Source organism: Halichoerus grypus, chromosome 4 (genome assembly GCF_964656455.1).
Source record: "Halichoerus grypus chromosome 4, mHalGry1.hap1.1, whole genome shotgun sequence".
Lineage (NCBI taxonomy): Eukaryota > Metazoa > Chordata > Mammalia > Carnivora > Phocidae > Halichoerus > Halichoerus grypus.
This window is the reverse complement of record NC_135715.1, coordinates 440,067-452,519: the sequence shown is the minus strand read 5'-3', so window position 1 is coordinate 452,519 and position 12,453 is coordinate 440,067. Positions and strand designations below refer to the sequence as shown.

The window sequence follows — 12,453 nt, the reverse complement described above, 5'->3', positions numbered from 1 at the left end:
TTAAAAAGGGTTCTGTAAATATTTTATTTCCCATATTTTTAAGCCAGAAAGAAGCATTCGGTAATAAAAATAACAGAATTATTTTCCTGGGTCTGCTCTGGCATGTGGCAGCCCCTGGCCTCCACACGGGGGACGCGCTGGGGTCGGGCTGTGGCTTTGGGTGGTTAACATCAGTCCCTCAACTATATACACGTATGTTACAAGGCAAGAACAGTCTTGGAGAAGACTCAGCCTGCGGGGCGCAGTGTCCAGAGCTGGCCTCGCGGGCGGCTGGGGGTGGCAGGCCTTCCCTGCTCCTGCTAGCCTAGGGGGCGGCCTGCTCGACCGGGGGGCAGGAGTGTGACGTGATGTCACTGTGCTTGTAGGCGGCCTCGTCCAGGTCCAGCGCCTTCTGGTTGACCTCCAGTGTCATACAGCCTCGGAAGAAGGCCGTGACTGGCGCTGAGGTCACAGGCACATCTGGGCCAGGGGGGAGAGAACAAACACCATCTTAGCAGGCGGGCGGCCGGCTGTCTGGAGGCCGGGCTGCCCATCCTCCTCGTCCCCCACCACGGTGCTCCCGGGCACCCGAGGGCCGTCTCCATCCCCGGCCTTTCTCCTCCGGGACACGGACTCCTTTCTGCCCGGAAAGCTCAGTCACACGCCCACAGGCGAGCGCTGAACACCTGCCCGGCCCCAGGAAGTGCACGCAGACAGTCGAATCAGTTAAATCAACCTGATCTCCTTCTCGGCACAAATGAGTCACTCATGCTGCAGGGCTCCCAGCCTCCCAGCCCATCCTCTTCAAAGGTTTGTTTGTTGAAACTAAATGGAGCTTGTGTCTGCTAGCCAAGACAGGAACCCCGGCCCAAGCGGCAAGTGGAGACCTGCACTGAGCCGTGGGGGCCGGGGGGAGCCATGGGGCTTACATCAGCGGCTGCCCTGGACCGCTCTCTACTGTTTGCCCTGACCGCTCAGGGCCACGGGCAAGCGCACTGCACTGGTCAGACATGGGGCCCAGTCTAGGAGGTGGCTGTAGGCTGCCCCTTCCTGGGTAGCACGGGGCTGGAGGTGACTCTGTGCTCAGAAGCTGTGCATCGGGAGCAGGGTGCCCGGACTCCAGCGAGGCCCCCGGCTGCTAGGCCTGCCCCACAGGCTCGGCCAAGCCTCTGTCTGATGCACGCTCAGGTGGGCGCTCTTGGAGGACGCAGGGACAGCAGGCTCGGGCCGAGGCTCATCCCGGTAAGCGTGGTCCCAGCCTCACCCCCCGAACTGCAAAGCCAGCACTGACAGACCCTAAGGCAGCGAGATGCCAGCCAAGAAACGCACCCGCATTTTCTCTTCTGCTAAAATGAAAGTTCACCCTACACAGAAACACCCGGGCCCAGTCTGGAGTGAGCATGCTGGGGACGGCCGGAACCGCGGGTGCCCCCACCCCGAGGTGCAGCCGTGGGAGCCCTACCTGGCAGGCCGCCCACGAAGGTGAGCACAGAGCCCTGCAGGTGCCTCGCGAGCACGGCCAGGCGCTCCCGCAGCCCTGCGGCGCTCACTTCGCTCTGGCCCTTGGTGCCGTCGACCTCCAGGGTGGCCTCATCCTTCCGCACAGAGACGGCCACTCGGTGCTCCTGGCCGTCACAGACCTTGATCTCCATCAGGGCCAGGGTGACACCCTCCACGGCCAGGATGACCAGCTGTGGGGAGACACGCACCTGAGCACGAGGGCTTCCTGTCCTGTCTCCCTGCCCCCCCGAGCCCGCCGTGGGGGCACTGGTCTCCTGCGGCCGAGGCTCTGCATTCTGTGGTGCTCTGGTGTGGGACTCACCTTCCACGTGTGGAAGGTGGACAGAGGACAGACGGGGCAGCAACACCCTCCCAGGCCAGGCGTCAGGGGTACCGTACTCTCCAGCCATCTAAGCGCATGTGCCGCCCGCGTGTCCGTAATCCAGAACACAGGACATGGCCACTTCTTCCACATGAAAATGCCACATAAGCCACAACAGAGAGGCCAGAGGTGCGGGACCAGAAAGGCAAACATCCCAGGAGACAGCTGGTCACGTGCACTGGGTGTTCATCCCAGGCAGAACTCACCTCTGATAACGTGGGCCAGAAACACTGACAGCATAGGAAGGACACACAGCCCGACAGCAGGGGATGGACACACAGCAGGGAACGGACACACAGTCCGACGGCAGGGGACAGACACACAGCAGGGGATGGACACACAGCCCAATAGCAGGGGACAGACACACAGCAGGGGACAGACACACAGTCCGACAGCAGGGGACTGACATAGCAGGGGACGGACACACAGCTGAGGACGGACACACAGCAGGGGACGGACACACAGCCTGACAGTAGGGGACGGACACACAGCAGGGGAATGGACACACAGCCTGACAGCAGGGGACGGACACACAGCAGGGGATAGACACACAGCTGGGGATGGACACACAGCAGGGGACGGACACACAGCCCGGGACGGACACACAGCCCAACAAGGGACAGACACTCAGTCTGACAGCAGGGACGGACACACAGCAGGGGATGGACACACAGCAGGGGACGGACACACAGCCCAACAGCAGGGGACGGACACACAGCAGGGGATGGACACACAGCAGGGGATGGACACACAGCCTGACAGAAGGGGACAGACACACAGCCTGACAGCAGGGACGGACACACAGCAGGGGATGGACACACAGCTGGGGACGGACACACAGTCCGACAGCAGGGGACGGACACACAGCAGGGGACGGACACACAGCAGGGGACGGACACACAGCCTGACAGCAGGGGACAGACACACAGTCCGACAGCAGGGGACGGACACACAGCAGGGGACAGACACAACAGGGGACGGTCACACAGCTGGCCCAGCATCGTTCACTCTTCGCGCCCTGGGAGGGTCGGCAGCGCCCTGTGGGTGCCCGAGCTGTTTGTCTGCAGGTCCAGACAGTGTGTGGACGAGTGCTCGGTGGTGGGGGCTCTGCGGCGGGCCTGCTACTTCCCAGTCCGGGGAGCCTAGCGCTGGACCGCGGGGCAGGCTGGCCAGGGGTGCATGCACCCTCCCGCTCAGCCAGGTCCGCCCACTTTGGACAGAGGCGAGCGAATGAAAGCTCCTTCCTCTGCCCCTTGGCTGTTCCCTGAGCAAACAGGGGGTCCCACACAGCGGTGGTCGACCTGGTTGGGTGTGAGGGCTGGCTGGACGCAGGCCTGAAGCACCCAGGGGCTCGGTCCAGGCAGGCACATCTGAGTGTGCGGGAGAAACCAGAAGTCTGCCCTGGTCAGTGAAGTGGTGTGACACAGAGGTGAGTGACCGACCCACGCACGTTGTTCTAAACTGCTATGTCGGCCGACTGTCTGGTGGGAAGGTGCCCCACCGCATAACTGCTCCCGGGCCACGGCCCACACGGCTCTGCCCCAGGCTGTTGGGCGACCTCGGGTCAGCAGTGTCCTCAGCCCTGCGGCTGTCAGACCCGTGAGGGCCGTGCGATGTGGGGACAGCCTCCCGAGGCAGAATGTGTGGACCCGCCCGGGAGGGGAGGCCTGGGGTAGCAGCGAGGGGTACCTGCTTCTTGAGCTTCTTGGTGGAGTGGTAGTCAACCAGGGCCACGGAGAGGACCACCACGTGGTCACTGCCCACCAGCGCCAGCAGCACCCCCGTGTCGGTGGCGGGGCGGATCCGAGCCACGACCTCTATCTGCCAGGTTGCTTCCGTGCTGACGTCCGCGGATGTCCGAGCTGCGGTGAGGGCCGCGCATCAGAAGGGGATCCAGGCGGGGCCGGCCGCGGTGAGTGGGGGTGGCAGCCGTCGGCCCCGCCTCGCTGCCGAGGCCACGGGACAACCTGTCCCCAGGGAGCCGGCCACTGGGGAGCACGTGGGCCCCCGGGGGTGGCTGTGTCCTCGCTGGCTGCCAGCGCCTGACCCACCATGTGCCCCGTGGGCCGTGGGCGCCCCTCCCTGGCATCCCCCCTTCCTCTCCTGCAGGACACGCTGGAGCGCCCGGCCCTCAAGCCCACGGCATCTCACCTGCACCCTTCAGGTGGCTCGACCAAGTCGGACATGCTTGGAAGACCTTAGAAGGCAAGCAGCACCACGCGCCCTTCTCAGACCCCACGGCTTCACGCCGCGAGCGCAGCATTGCCACCACTTTACCCCTCACTTGGGCGCCTGTGTCTACGTATGTGACGTATGAGTGAGAGGACGCACGAGCGTCCGAGTGGAAGACATGTAGGATATCCCTCTGGATCTCGCACGGACAGTTCCAGAAAACATTTTGGTAGAAAGGGCTGGACCGTGGTTCTCTGGGGGCAAATACAATGCACGTCCTCCATACACTCGAATCGTCTGCTGACGGCAACACGCGAAGACACCCTCCGCCCCACGGCCTGGGTGCTTCTGTCTCAGAGACCGTCAACGTCCCGACGAAGGAGCCCGCTCGGGCGGGTGAGGCCGGAGCAGGGGCTGCGTCCGTGGGAGCTCAGACGCCCTTGCCGCGCGTGGGCTGGCGCCGAGGTGAACCACGACCTGGGTTCCACTGGACTGCGAGCACCCCGAACCATCGGTGGGTCTCCCGGCCCTAAGCGGGGTCTGCTATGGTCCGTTCCTGATAATTGTCCACTGAATTGAGTGCACGCAGAACTGGAAAAAGCAGCCAAAAAACCAAAAACAAAACCAAAAAAACCAGCGATCTTCCCTGTGGCCAAGTGTTGCCTTTATTTCCATCAGAGGAGAGGAGTGTCTCCTGGCACTGAGTTTTCCCGTGACGGGACCAGGCGCATGGTGTGGTCGGAAGTGCTTCCGATGCTGGGGCCTTGCTGTGCTGGGGGCCTCTTGGGGTGGGGGGAGTGAGGTCACCCACCTCCAGCTGCTGCGGGGTGCAGACTGGGACGTCCCAAGGAGGCTCTTCTGAGTTACAAAATGGTATCGTTGGAGGTTTATTAAAAATGCATAGAGTTCTAAATACCCTCTGGCCTTTGCTGTCATAGAACTGACTGACAAAGCCAGCTGCAGAAGCGTGCGCGGACCGTGGTGTTCCACGTAAGGGGACACGCCACTGCGGATTCTGCCCAGGCCTGTGTCCCAGCACAGGAAGTGGGGATGATGCTTCGAGGAAAGGTCATGAAGTGCTTTACAGGCGAGATTTTATATTAAATATTATGACGATGTTCTAGATTTTCTGCATAACCATGAAAACCAAAGGAATAACATGTGTATTGTATTGGGTGGTTCTTTTCTCGGAAATACCTTTAATGGCACAGGAATGGTTTTGGCCATTAAAGCAAAAATAGAAAGGGGTGGTGACCCCAGGTCTTGAGGGGATGGCCGCCTCACTAAGGAAGGAGGAGCAGGCCCCGTGTCCTCTGAGCCGGGGGGCCCACAGGTGCTGGAGCGGACGCGTGGGGGGGTGCTGTGGCAGGGGGTGTGGCCCCTGTCCTCTTGGAGAGGGGGTGTGGGTTGTAATTTAACACAACCAGCTCGCCATTTGGGAAGAGAGGGGCTGCGAGCGCCACGTGGACAGAGGCAGGGCAGAGCCTGGGATGGCCCTGGGGAGCAGCCGCCGCAGCCCCCTGGGAGCCTGTCTGCACCAGGGTGTTGGCCAGAGGCGGGGAGCAGAGGCGCCTTAAGGGCCACCAGCCAGACAGCCTCTGGACGTGGGCCGTGTGGCAGGGACCTGGGCCGTGAACCCACCAGAGACCCCGCACATTTCCCTGGGCCCCGTACACGGCTGTCCTCGCTCTCCAGGCACAGTGACCATTAAGGGCTCCAGCGTGTGAGTGCTCAAGAATCAGGGTTAATTTTGAAGCTAACTAAGGGAGGGATTAGGGAAAATCCACGGAGCCCAGAGTCAGACAATAGAACTGCTTAGCTGTCGCCATGACCCGCGCTGTTCACGGGGTTCACGCCAGCATCCGGGAGCTCCCACAGCCTGGTGATTCGGAACATCAATTCGTGCCACGTAAAGTGTGTGTTTAAGTGACTGCTCCTTGGTCAGCATGTTAGGGTGATGAGTTTTTATCGTAAAGTGAATTTGGTAATAAAAGGAAAGAGGCTTGTGTTTTGTGCTAAGAAAGGACGGGCCCTGCGTTCCAGAGGTGGGAGGGCCTCCGGCCAGCCCCCGGACCCCTGCAGCCCCTCTCGCTACACTGACGGCCAGATGTCCACTGGGCGTGGGCTCAGGGCGGGGGGCCCTCGACCGCCCGCCCCACCTCCTCGGCTGTGCGTGGACGTCACGGGAGCTTCAAGAAGGGCTGTTCCTGCAGGTTTGGCTTCTTTCCCCTGCGTGCCCTCAACGCTGGCGGGGCCGGACCCAGCTCTGCCGAGAGCCCCGGCGTCCTGGCAACACGGCAGGGCCGGCCACCGCCCCTGCTCCTCTGGTTCTTCCCTTCAACACCTGAGCCCCCTGGAGTCCTAGAGGCAGCCACCTGCCATCTCCGGATGCTGCCCCTGTTTCCTCACAAGCTCTGGTGACTGCAAGCAGAGCTCGGACAAACCTAAGCTCATCTTGTCCGAGGACGTTCTGCAAGCATCCCCTCAGACCCTTCCGTCCCACCTGCCTGCCCACCCCAGCTGTCCCAGCACAGGCAAGGTGGACATCTGCTCCCATCAGCCATTTCTTCCTCGCCGGCTCACTGGAAACCCTGACTGGGAGCAGCCACCCCGAGCGGCAGCCCCAGGCCGTGGGGTCATCAGCTCATCCTGGACACCGCTGTCCGAGGAAGCTGTTTCTGCTTTGTCTATTTGCCCTGCATACTGTGTAGAAGCACGACCACGGCCGTGCCCACGCCGGAGCTGAGACTTACTGTAATCCAGGCTGTAGAAGGCAAACCCGCTCCCGGGGTAGAAGGACCCTTTCTCTGTCACAGAGAAGCACTGCATCTTGGGGTTTGCTTTCACCGTCTCTTGGATGGTGGTGTCTTCACCATTTAGCCAGTTCCAGCTCCTCATACAGCCGTCCAGACGGGGGTTTATCTGGAAGGACAGAGAAATCCCAGTGGCTTCCCAGGACCACGTAGCCACATCACAGGCTCCCAGACACCACGGCGGGAGGCCATGTGGCTGGTGCCACCCTGGTCAGAGGGATGGGATGCGTGGCTCAGGCGTGTGCAAATCTACTGCAAAATGGACAAGTCCTACTTGTGGAGACTGTTTATTTCCGGAAAGGGCTCCTCACTGGACAGAATGAGTCCTTGCACTCGTGTGGGTCCTCTTCCCAAGCAAGGTAAGGATGTTGTGCACCCTGTAAGGATGCCCACCTTTTCTGGCTGCATTGGGTTTGCCCACTCACTCCCAAAGCAGAGCGCTGACCGCCCACTGGCAGGACGTGGACGAGGGTACACGTGGTGCCTGGTACCCCCGGAAATGAGTCTGGGGGCTGAGCGGCTAATTCCAGTGCACCATGAACTTGCTACACGGTTTAGAGCAGATTGGGTCACTCTTGCCTGGGTCTGTAAATGAGGAGGTGTGAACAGCAACCGTGGGAGCCTGGAACGGGGTCTGATGCCCCGGGCCGTAGAAGACATCGTCCCCCACCCCTGCAGGGAGGGCCAGGCCAACACCTCCCACCAGAGGAACGTCAAAGTGCCCGTGACCCGCTTCTTCCATTTGTGTGGGAATCACCGTCACAGGGTGGCGGATTCTGGCCCCGGCCGTCCACATGCTGGGTGACGGAGGGATCCTGACGAGGGTGAGGGCTGAGGCCGGGCAGGGCTTTGGGGGATGACTAGTACTGACCTCCCCATTAGTCTTTCTCCCCTGTGGAAATCCCGGCAGGGTTAACAACCCAAATGTTCTTGGGAATTGTCCAAAAAAGTTGACCGTTCCTTTTGGTAAAGAATAATTTCATTGTGTTTTATCTCCACTGCAAAACAGGCATTTTTATTATCGCTTCAGATGAAAACTCAAGCGAGTCTCACAGGGACACATGGTGCATCCGGGAAACCGCTGCCTGGGCGTGGTGAGCGCGAAACACGGCAGCCCGCGGCCACGCCTGTCCTCTGCGGGAGCCTGGGCTCCCACACCGCGGCTCAGGACAGTACTCACAGGCTGCACCAGGTCCTTCTCCTTGAAGGGAATGCCTCCCACGGTAAGGTTCAGGTGGTACAGCCCTCTGTCCAGCTGAAACAGATCCCCGGCCACCGCGATCTTCATGACAGCGTCCTTGTTCACCTTGACGACCAGATTCCGGTGCAGCTCCTCCACGGAGATCTGGAGAAGACCAGGGCCGTGAGGGGGGCGCACCTTGCAAAAGCGCCCCATCACCCCGGGGCAGGGAGCAACCTCATCGCCTGCACTCTCGCTGTCCCCCGCGCCAACGCAACCTCCCTCCAGGCCCTAACGGGCCCCCCAGCCTGGCTTCTCCTTTCAAGCCTCCTCCACGGGGAGCCACTGGGGGCCACTCCTCCGGGCCCCTCAGGAGCTTCTCGAAGCCCCGCCACGATCTGCTTCCAGGGAGCGGGAATCCGGCTGAACCACTGCCTCCCACTTTGGCGCTTCACTTCCCCTGTGCACAGCGGCACCCCACTGAGGGCAGGAGGGCACGCTGCTGAATCCCAGCAGGGAATTAGGTGCCGGGCACAGACGGGATGCTGCTTGGGCGTGTGGATTCACTCCACAAGTTTGCATTCTTTCCTCCTTTCCATGCAGGAGAAGTAAAAACCCATCTCTCTACACTCTGTGTGTCCTCCTAGCCCCCAGAAGTCCATCAATTTCCTTTTTGGTTAACGTGGGAAACATGGAGGTGCGTGGGTCAGAGTGTGGTCAAGAGGGGGAGCAGGACGGCGTCAGGAGAGGGAGACGGAGGGGCTGCTTCTGGGCTGACCCCGCCCTGGGCGGCCAGTTCATGCCTCGGGTGGGGCAGCTGTACCAACTGGGTCATGCGTCCCCCAGCTTCCTCACCTGGGCACCGCCTCCAGCCCCCTCCCTCCCTGGGGCCCCTCCTGCTGCCCGTGCGGAGCGCCTGCCCCCCGACCCCGAGGGCGGCCGCGACCCTCCGGCTCTGCTGTGTTATCTGAGCTTTGCTGCCGGTGTCCCTCCCGCCACTCTGGAAATACCTGTGCTTCAGGAGCTCGGGAAAGAAGGCAGCGGGCCTGACCACAGGATGGAGATTAGCAAACGTCCACGCTGTTTTTATTCAGAATTTCCCATTTTATCTGAACTTCCAAAGGGAAGAAGAATGCTTTTCTCTCTCAAGTGCTTACTTCTAAAAGCCCACTTCCAACCAGGGGCCTCTGAACTTCTGGAAGGTTCCTGTGTGTCACAGACTGCTGTGGTCTGGGCATTGGGGTGCAGGTCAGGGCAGTGGTCTCAGCAGGACCGACAGGTCAGGCCCGGGGTGGGCAGGGCGCTCTCCAGAAGGATGCGCCCGCGTGTGAGTGTGTCTGGGTTTCTGCCCGAATGGCACAGGCCCCAGGAGCCGGGTCCCAGGATGGCGCAGACGCACGGACACGGGAGCCGTGCCCAGACCTCAGCCCAGGGGCCCCAGCCTCAGCGCCACGGACATTCTGAACCGGACAGTTTTCTGCGGTGGGGCCTCCCGTGTGCTCCAGGGTGACCAGCAGCCCCCACAGCTCTTGGCAGCTATGAGGAACAGAACCATTTCGGGACACAGCCCAGTGTCCCGGGGGAACAGCCTCGCTGAGACTGCAGCTCCTGACCCATCAACTGTGAACTTCCCGGGAGCAGGGGGCCTGTGTGGTGTCCACTAACTGCCGGGTGTGCAAATGCCAGGGCCCTCCCCCAGGAGCCCCCGACCCCAGCCGGCCTGGGGGGCGGTGGTGGCCACACTCACCGTCTGCCACATGCCGTGGTTGATGACAGGCCCACTGCTGGTGACGCGGCCGACACCGTGGTAACGGAGCTGTAGTTCCAGCCGGCCGGCTCGCAGGCCCAGCACGATCCAGGCGCTGTCTTGATGGCCTCCAGCAAAGAAGAGGACGCCTTCGGGGTCAAAGGTCCTGAAGTCGAATTCGGCGACCAGCCTGAGTGCCAGCACAAGAAACAACCAGGTGACACACGGGCTGGCGGCTCACGGCCTCCTGCCCCATGAGACCCAGACAGCCGGGGAAGAACAGGTGTGCGGGCAGCCTGGGACGCTTTTCTGGGTGCCAGAAGCAGCGCCCCCGCAGTGGCGGGCTCCCATGCTGACCTGGAGGCCCAGAGCTGGAACCATGCTGCTGTGGCTGGGCAGGGACTGGGCCGACCGCCAGGACCCCTGGGGTGCTGCCCGGGGCATGGCCTGGGGGTCTGCGGTCCCCGGGAGCGTCGGGCCGGCCGTCCCTCGGGCTCCCGTCCACTGTGCTTTGCTCTGCGCTGCGTGAGCTGCCTCTCACCTGGTGGGCTGCAGCCTTTTGAAGCGCAGTCTGATCACGGGCGTCCCGCTGAACATGCGGCCCAGGTACAAGGACTTCATGCTTTTGGCCACATCGAAAGGCACGCAGGGCAAAATATCCTGTGCGATGGGAACGAGGGGTGTCAGGCGGGGCGCCCCCGGGACAGCCCCTCCCAGTCACGGGGGTCTGTCAGGACGCAGCGGAGCCCCATCTCTGCCGCCCTGCCAGCTGGGCTCTGACCGAAACCCAGAGCCTGTTACAGCCCGGAGACCGGCAGGTGCGAGCCGAGCAGCGGTCTGGCCGGCGAATCAGGAGACTGACTGCACACGTGTCCCGGAGCCCGAGCGCGTGGACAGGGAGGGCAGTGTGTGCTCTGGGCGCAGGCCACCGGGTCACTTGTGGGTGGGGAGCTGCCCTCGAGATGTCATGCACGGGACAGACATCCCGTCCCGCACCGCCACCGGCCCCAGGGACACCAGGTCTCCTGGTGGCCCTGTTTTCCCGAGGACACTACCTCGCAGGTGTTCATGTCCGGGGACAGCTTGAGGCCTCCGCGCCCGTCACAGTGGCAGGTGTAACCCCCCGGGGAGTTGACGCAGGTCTGCGCACAGCGCCCGTCCGCACACTCGTCCACATCTGCCACAGGGAGACGGGCAAACTTCACCATGGGCAGCGCCCACGCCATCGCTCTGATCATGCCCATGGTGTGCTCACCGTGAAAATGAGCTCCGGAGCATGGGACTCAGGAGGCACCCACCCCCAGGCCACACCCTGCGCTCCCCCAGCTCTGCAGCCACGTGCAGGGCTGGTCAGTGGTCTCTTCCTCTGCTTCTTCTCCAGCTGAAGGAACAAGCTACCAGGTCAGTGCACAAACCACGTCTATGCAGTTCTTGGCTTGAGGGTCTGAAGGGTCTGGTGCCGTTGGCAGGTGTCCCTGCGGCTGCTTCAGGGGCCCAAGGGACACCCTGCAGGGAACACGGAGGAGGGTGTGGAGGGTGTGCAGGCTGGGCCACCCCACTTTCCCCTTGGAAGGGAAGGGCAGGAAGACTGGTAAGAAAACAAGCCCTCTCTATGCTCCCCACTGGACACGGGGAGTGCTCATTAGCTGTCCCCAAACACAGCAGGTTGACCTGAGGGTTGGCTAGAGGTTCATCTGTCACAGAGGCACAGGGGTCCCTCCTCCTCAAATCTTTACTGTGTCCGCGGCAGTTTGGAGAAGGTGCCTTGTTGCATGAAGAGGCACCTGGGGATGCATATGTGTATGGTATGCACACATGGGTGATGTGTGTGCACATGCATGGGCGTGCACACACATATACACAAGCTTGTATGTGTTCACAGGTGTGTGCGCACACCCACGCGTGTGATGTGTGCATGGATGCGTACATGAGCACACACGTGTTCACAGGTGTGTGTGCACACGCACGTGTGTTAGCTACATGTGTGACGTGTACATGTGCTGTGTGTGCATGGATGCGCACACAAGCACACGTGTTCACAGGTGTGAGTGTGTGCACACACATGTGTGTTAGCCACATGTGACGTGTACATGTGCTGTGTGTGCATGGATGTGCACACGAGCACACACGTGTTCACAGGTGTGAGTGTGGCATACGGCGTGCATGTGTGTGGAGGGGTACCTTGGCAGATCTTCTCCTGGGAGCTGAACGCGTAACCCGCGTCACAGAGGCAGGAATAGGAGCCTGGCAGGTTCCTGCAGCGCGCCTCCCCACAGGCAGCTCCATTTGCACACTCATCCACATCTGCAGGAGAAAGCAGAGCACTTGGCCAGGGCTGTTTCCGCCAGTGGCCAGTCCACGGCTGGTCAGGGAGGTGCTGCAGCGTGAGCCACAGCCTTGGGCGGCGCTCAGCTCAGCTCCTGGGCTGCCTAGGCCCTCCTCCCCTCGCTCCATCCACTGGACCCTGCAGCCCCAGGCTCAGGCGTGGGGGGCGGGGGGCGTTTCCGACCGGGATCCCAGGTGACAAGGTTCACCTCAGACCGGTGGATAGGGCTGTGCTTGTGCAGGGGGTGAGTGCTCGGGCACAGGAAGGTGCAGGAGGAATCCCCGGGGCCTCCTGAATGGAGGTGCCCCTGGTCCCTGGAGCCCCATGCCGATTGGTCCATTCACACACCAGGCC

General features: G+C 61.9%; 1 protein-coding gene across 2 annotated transcripts in view; it reads right to left on the bottom strand.

Annotated features, from left to right (window-relative positions):
* Window positions 1-12,453, bottom strand: part of GAS6 (growth arrest specific 6) — a 35,431-nt gene continuing 22,978 nt past the window's right edge. The window contains exons 7-15 of one of the 2 annotated variants that reach the window (XM_036092948.2): window positions 11,955-12,077; window positions 10,829-10,950; window positions 10,315-10,433; window positions 9,774-9,963; window positions 8,027-8,191; window positions 6,787-6,955; window positions 3,551-3,723; window positions 1,442-1,670; window positions 1-459 (exon numbers count right to left, since the gene is read on the bottom strand). In XM_036092948.2, coding sequence (XP_035948841.2) covers window positions 305-459; window positions 1,442-1,670; window positions 3,551-3,723; window positions 6,787-6,955; window positions 8,027-8,191; window positions 9,774-9,963; window positions 10,315-10,433; window positions 10,829-10,950; window positions 11,955-12,077 — 1,445 coding nt within the window. In that variant the 3' untranslated portion in view covers window positions 1-304. Of the gene's footprint in view, window positions 460-1,441; window positions 1,671-3,550; window positions 3,724-3,764; window positions 4,892-6,786; window positions 6,956-8,026; window positions 8,192-9,773; window positions 9,964-10,314; window positions 10,434-10,828; window positions 10,951-11,954; window positions 12,078-12,453 lie in introns of those variants that run through there. The other variant, XM_078070052.1, reaches the window with a different exon arrangement.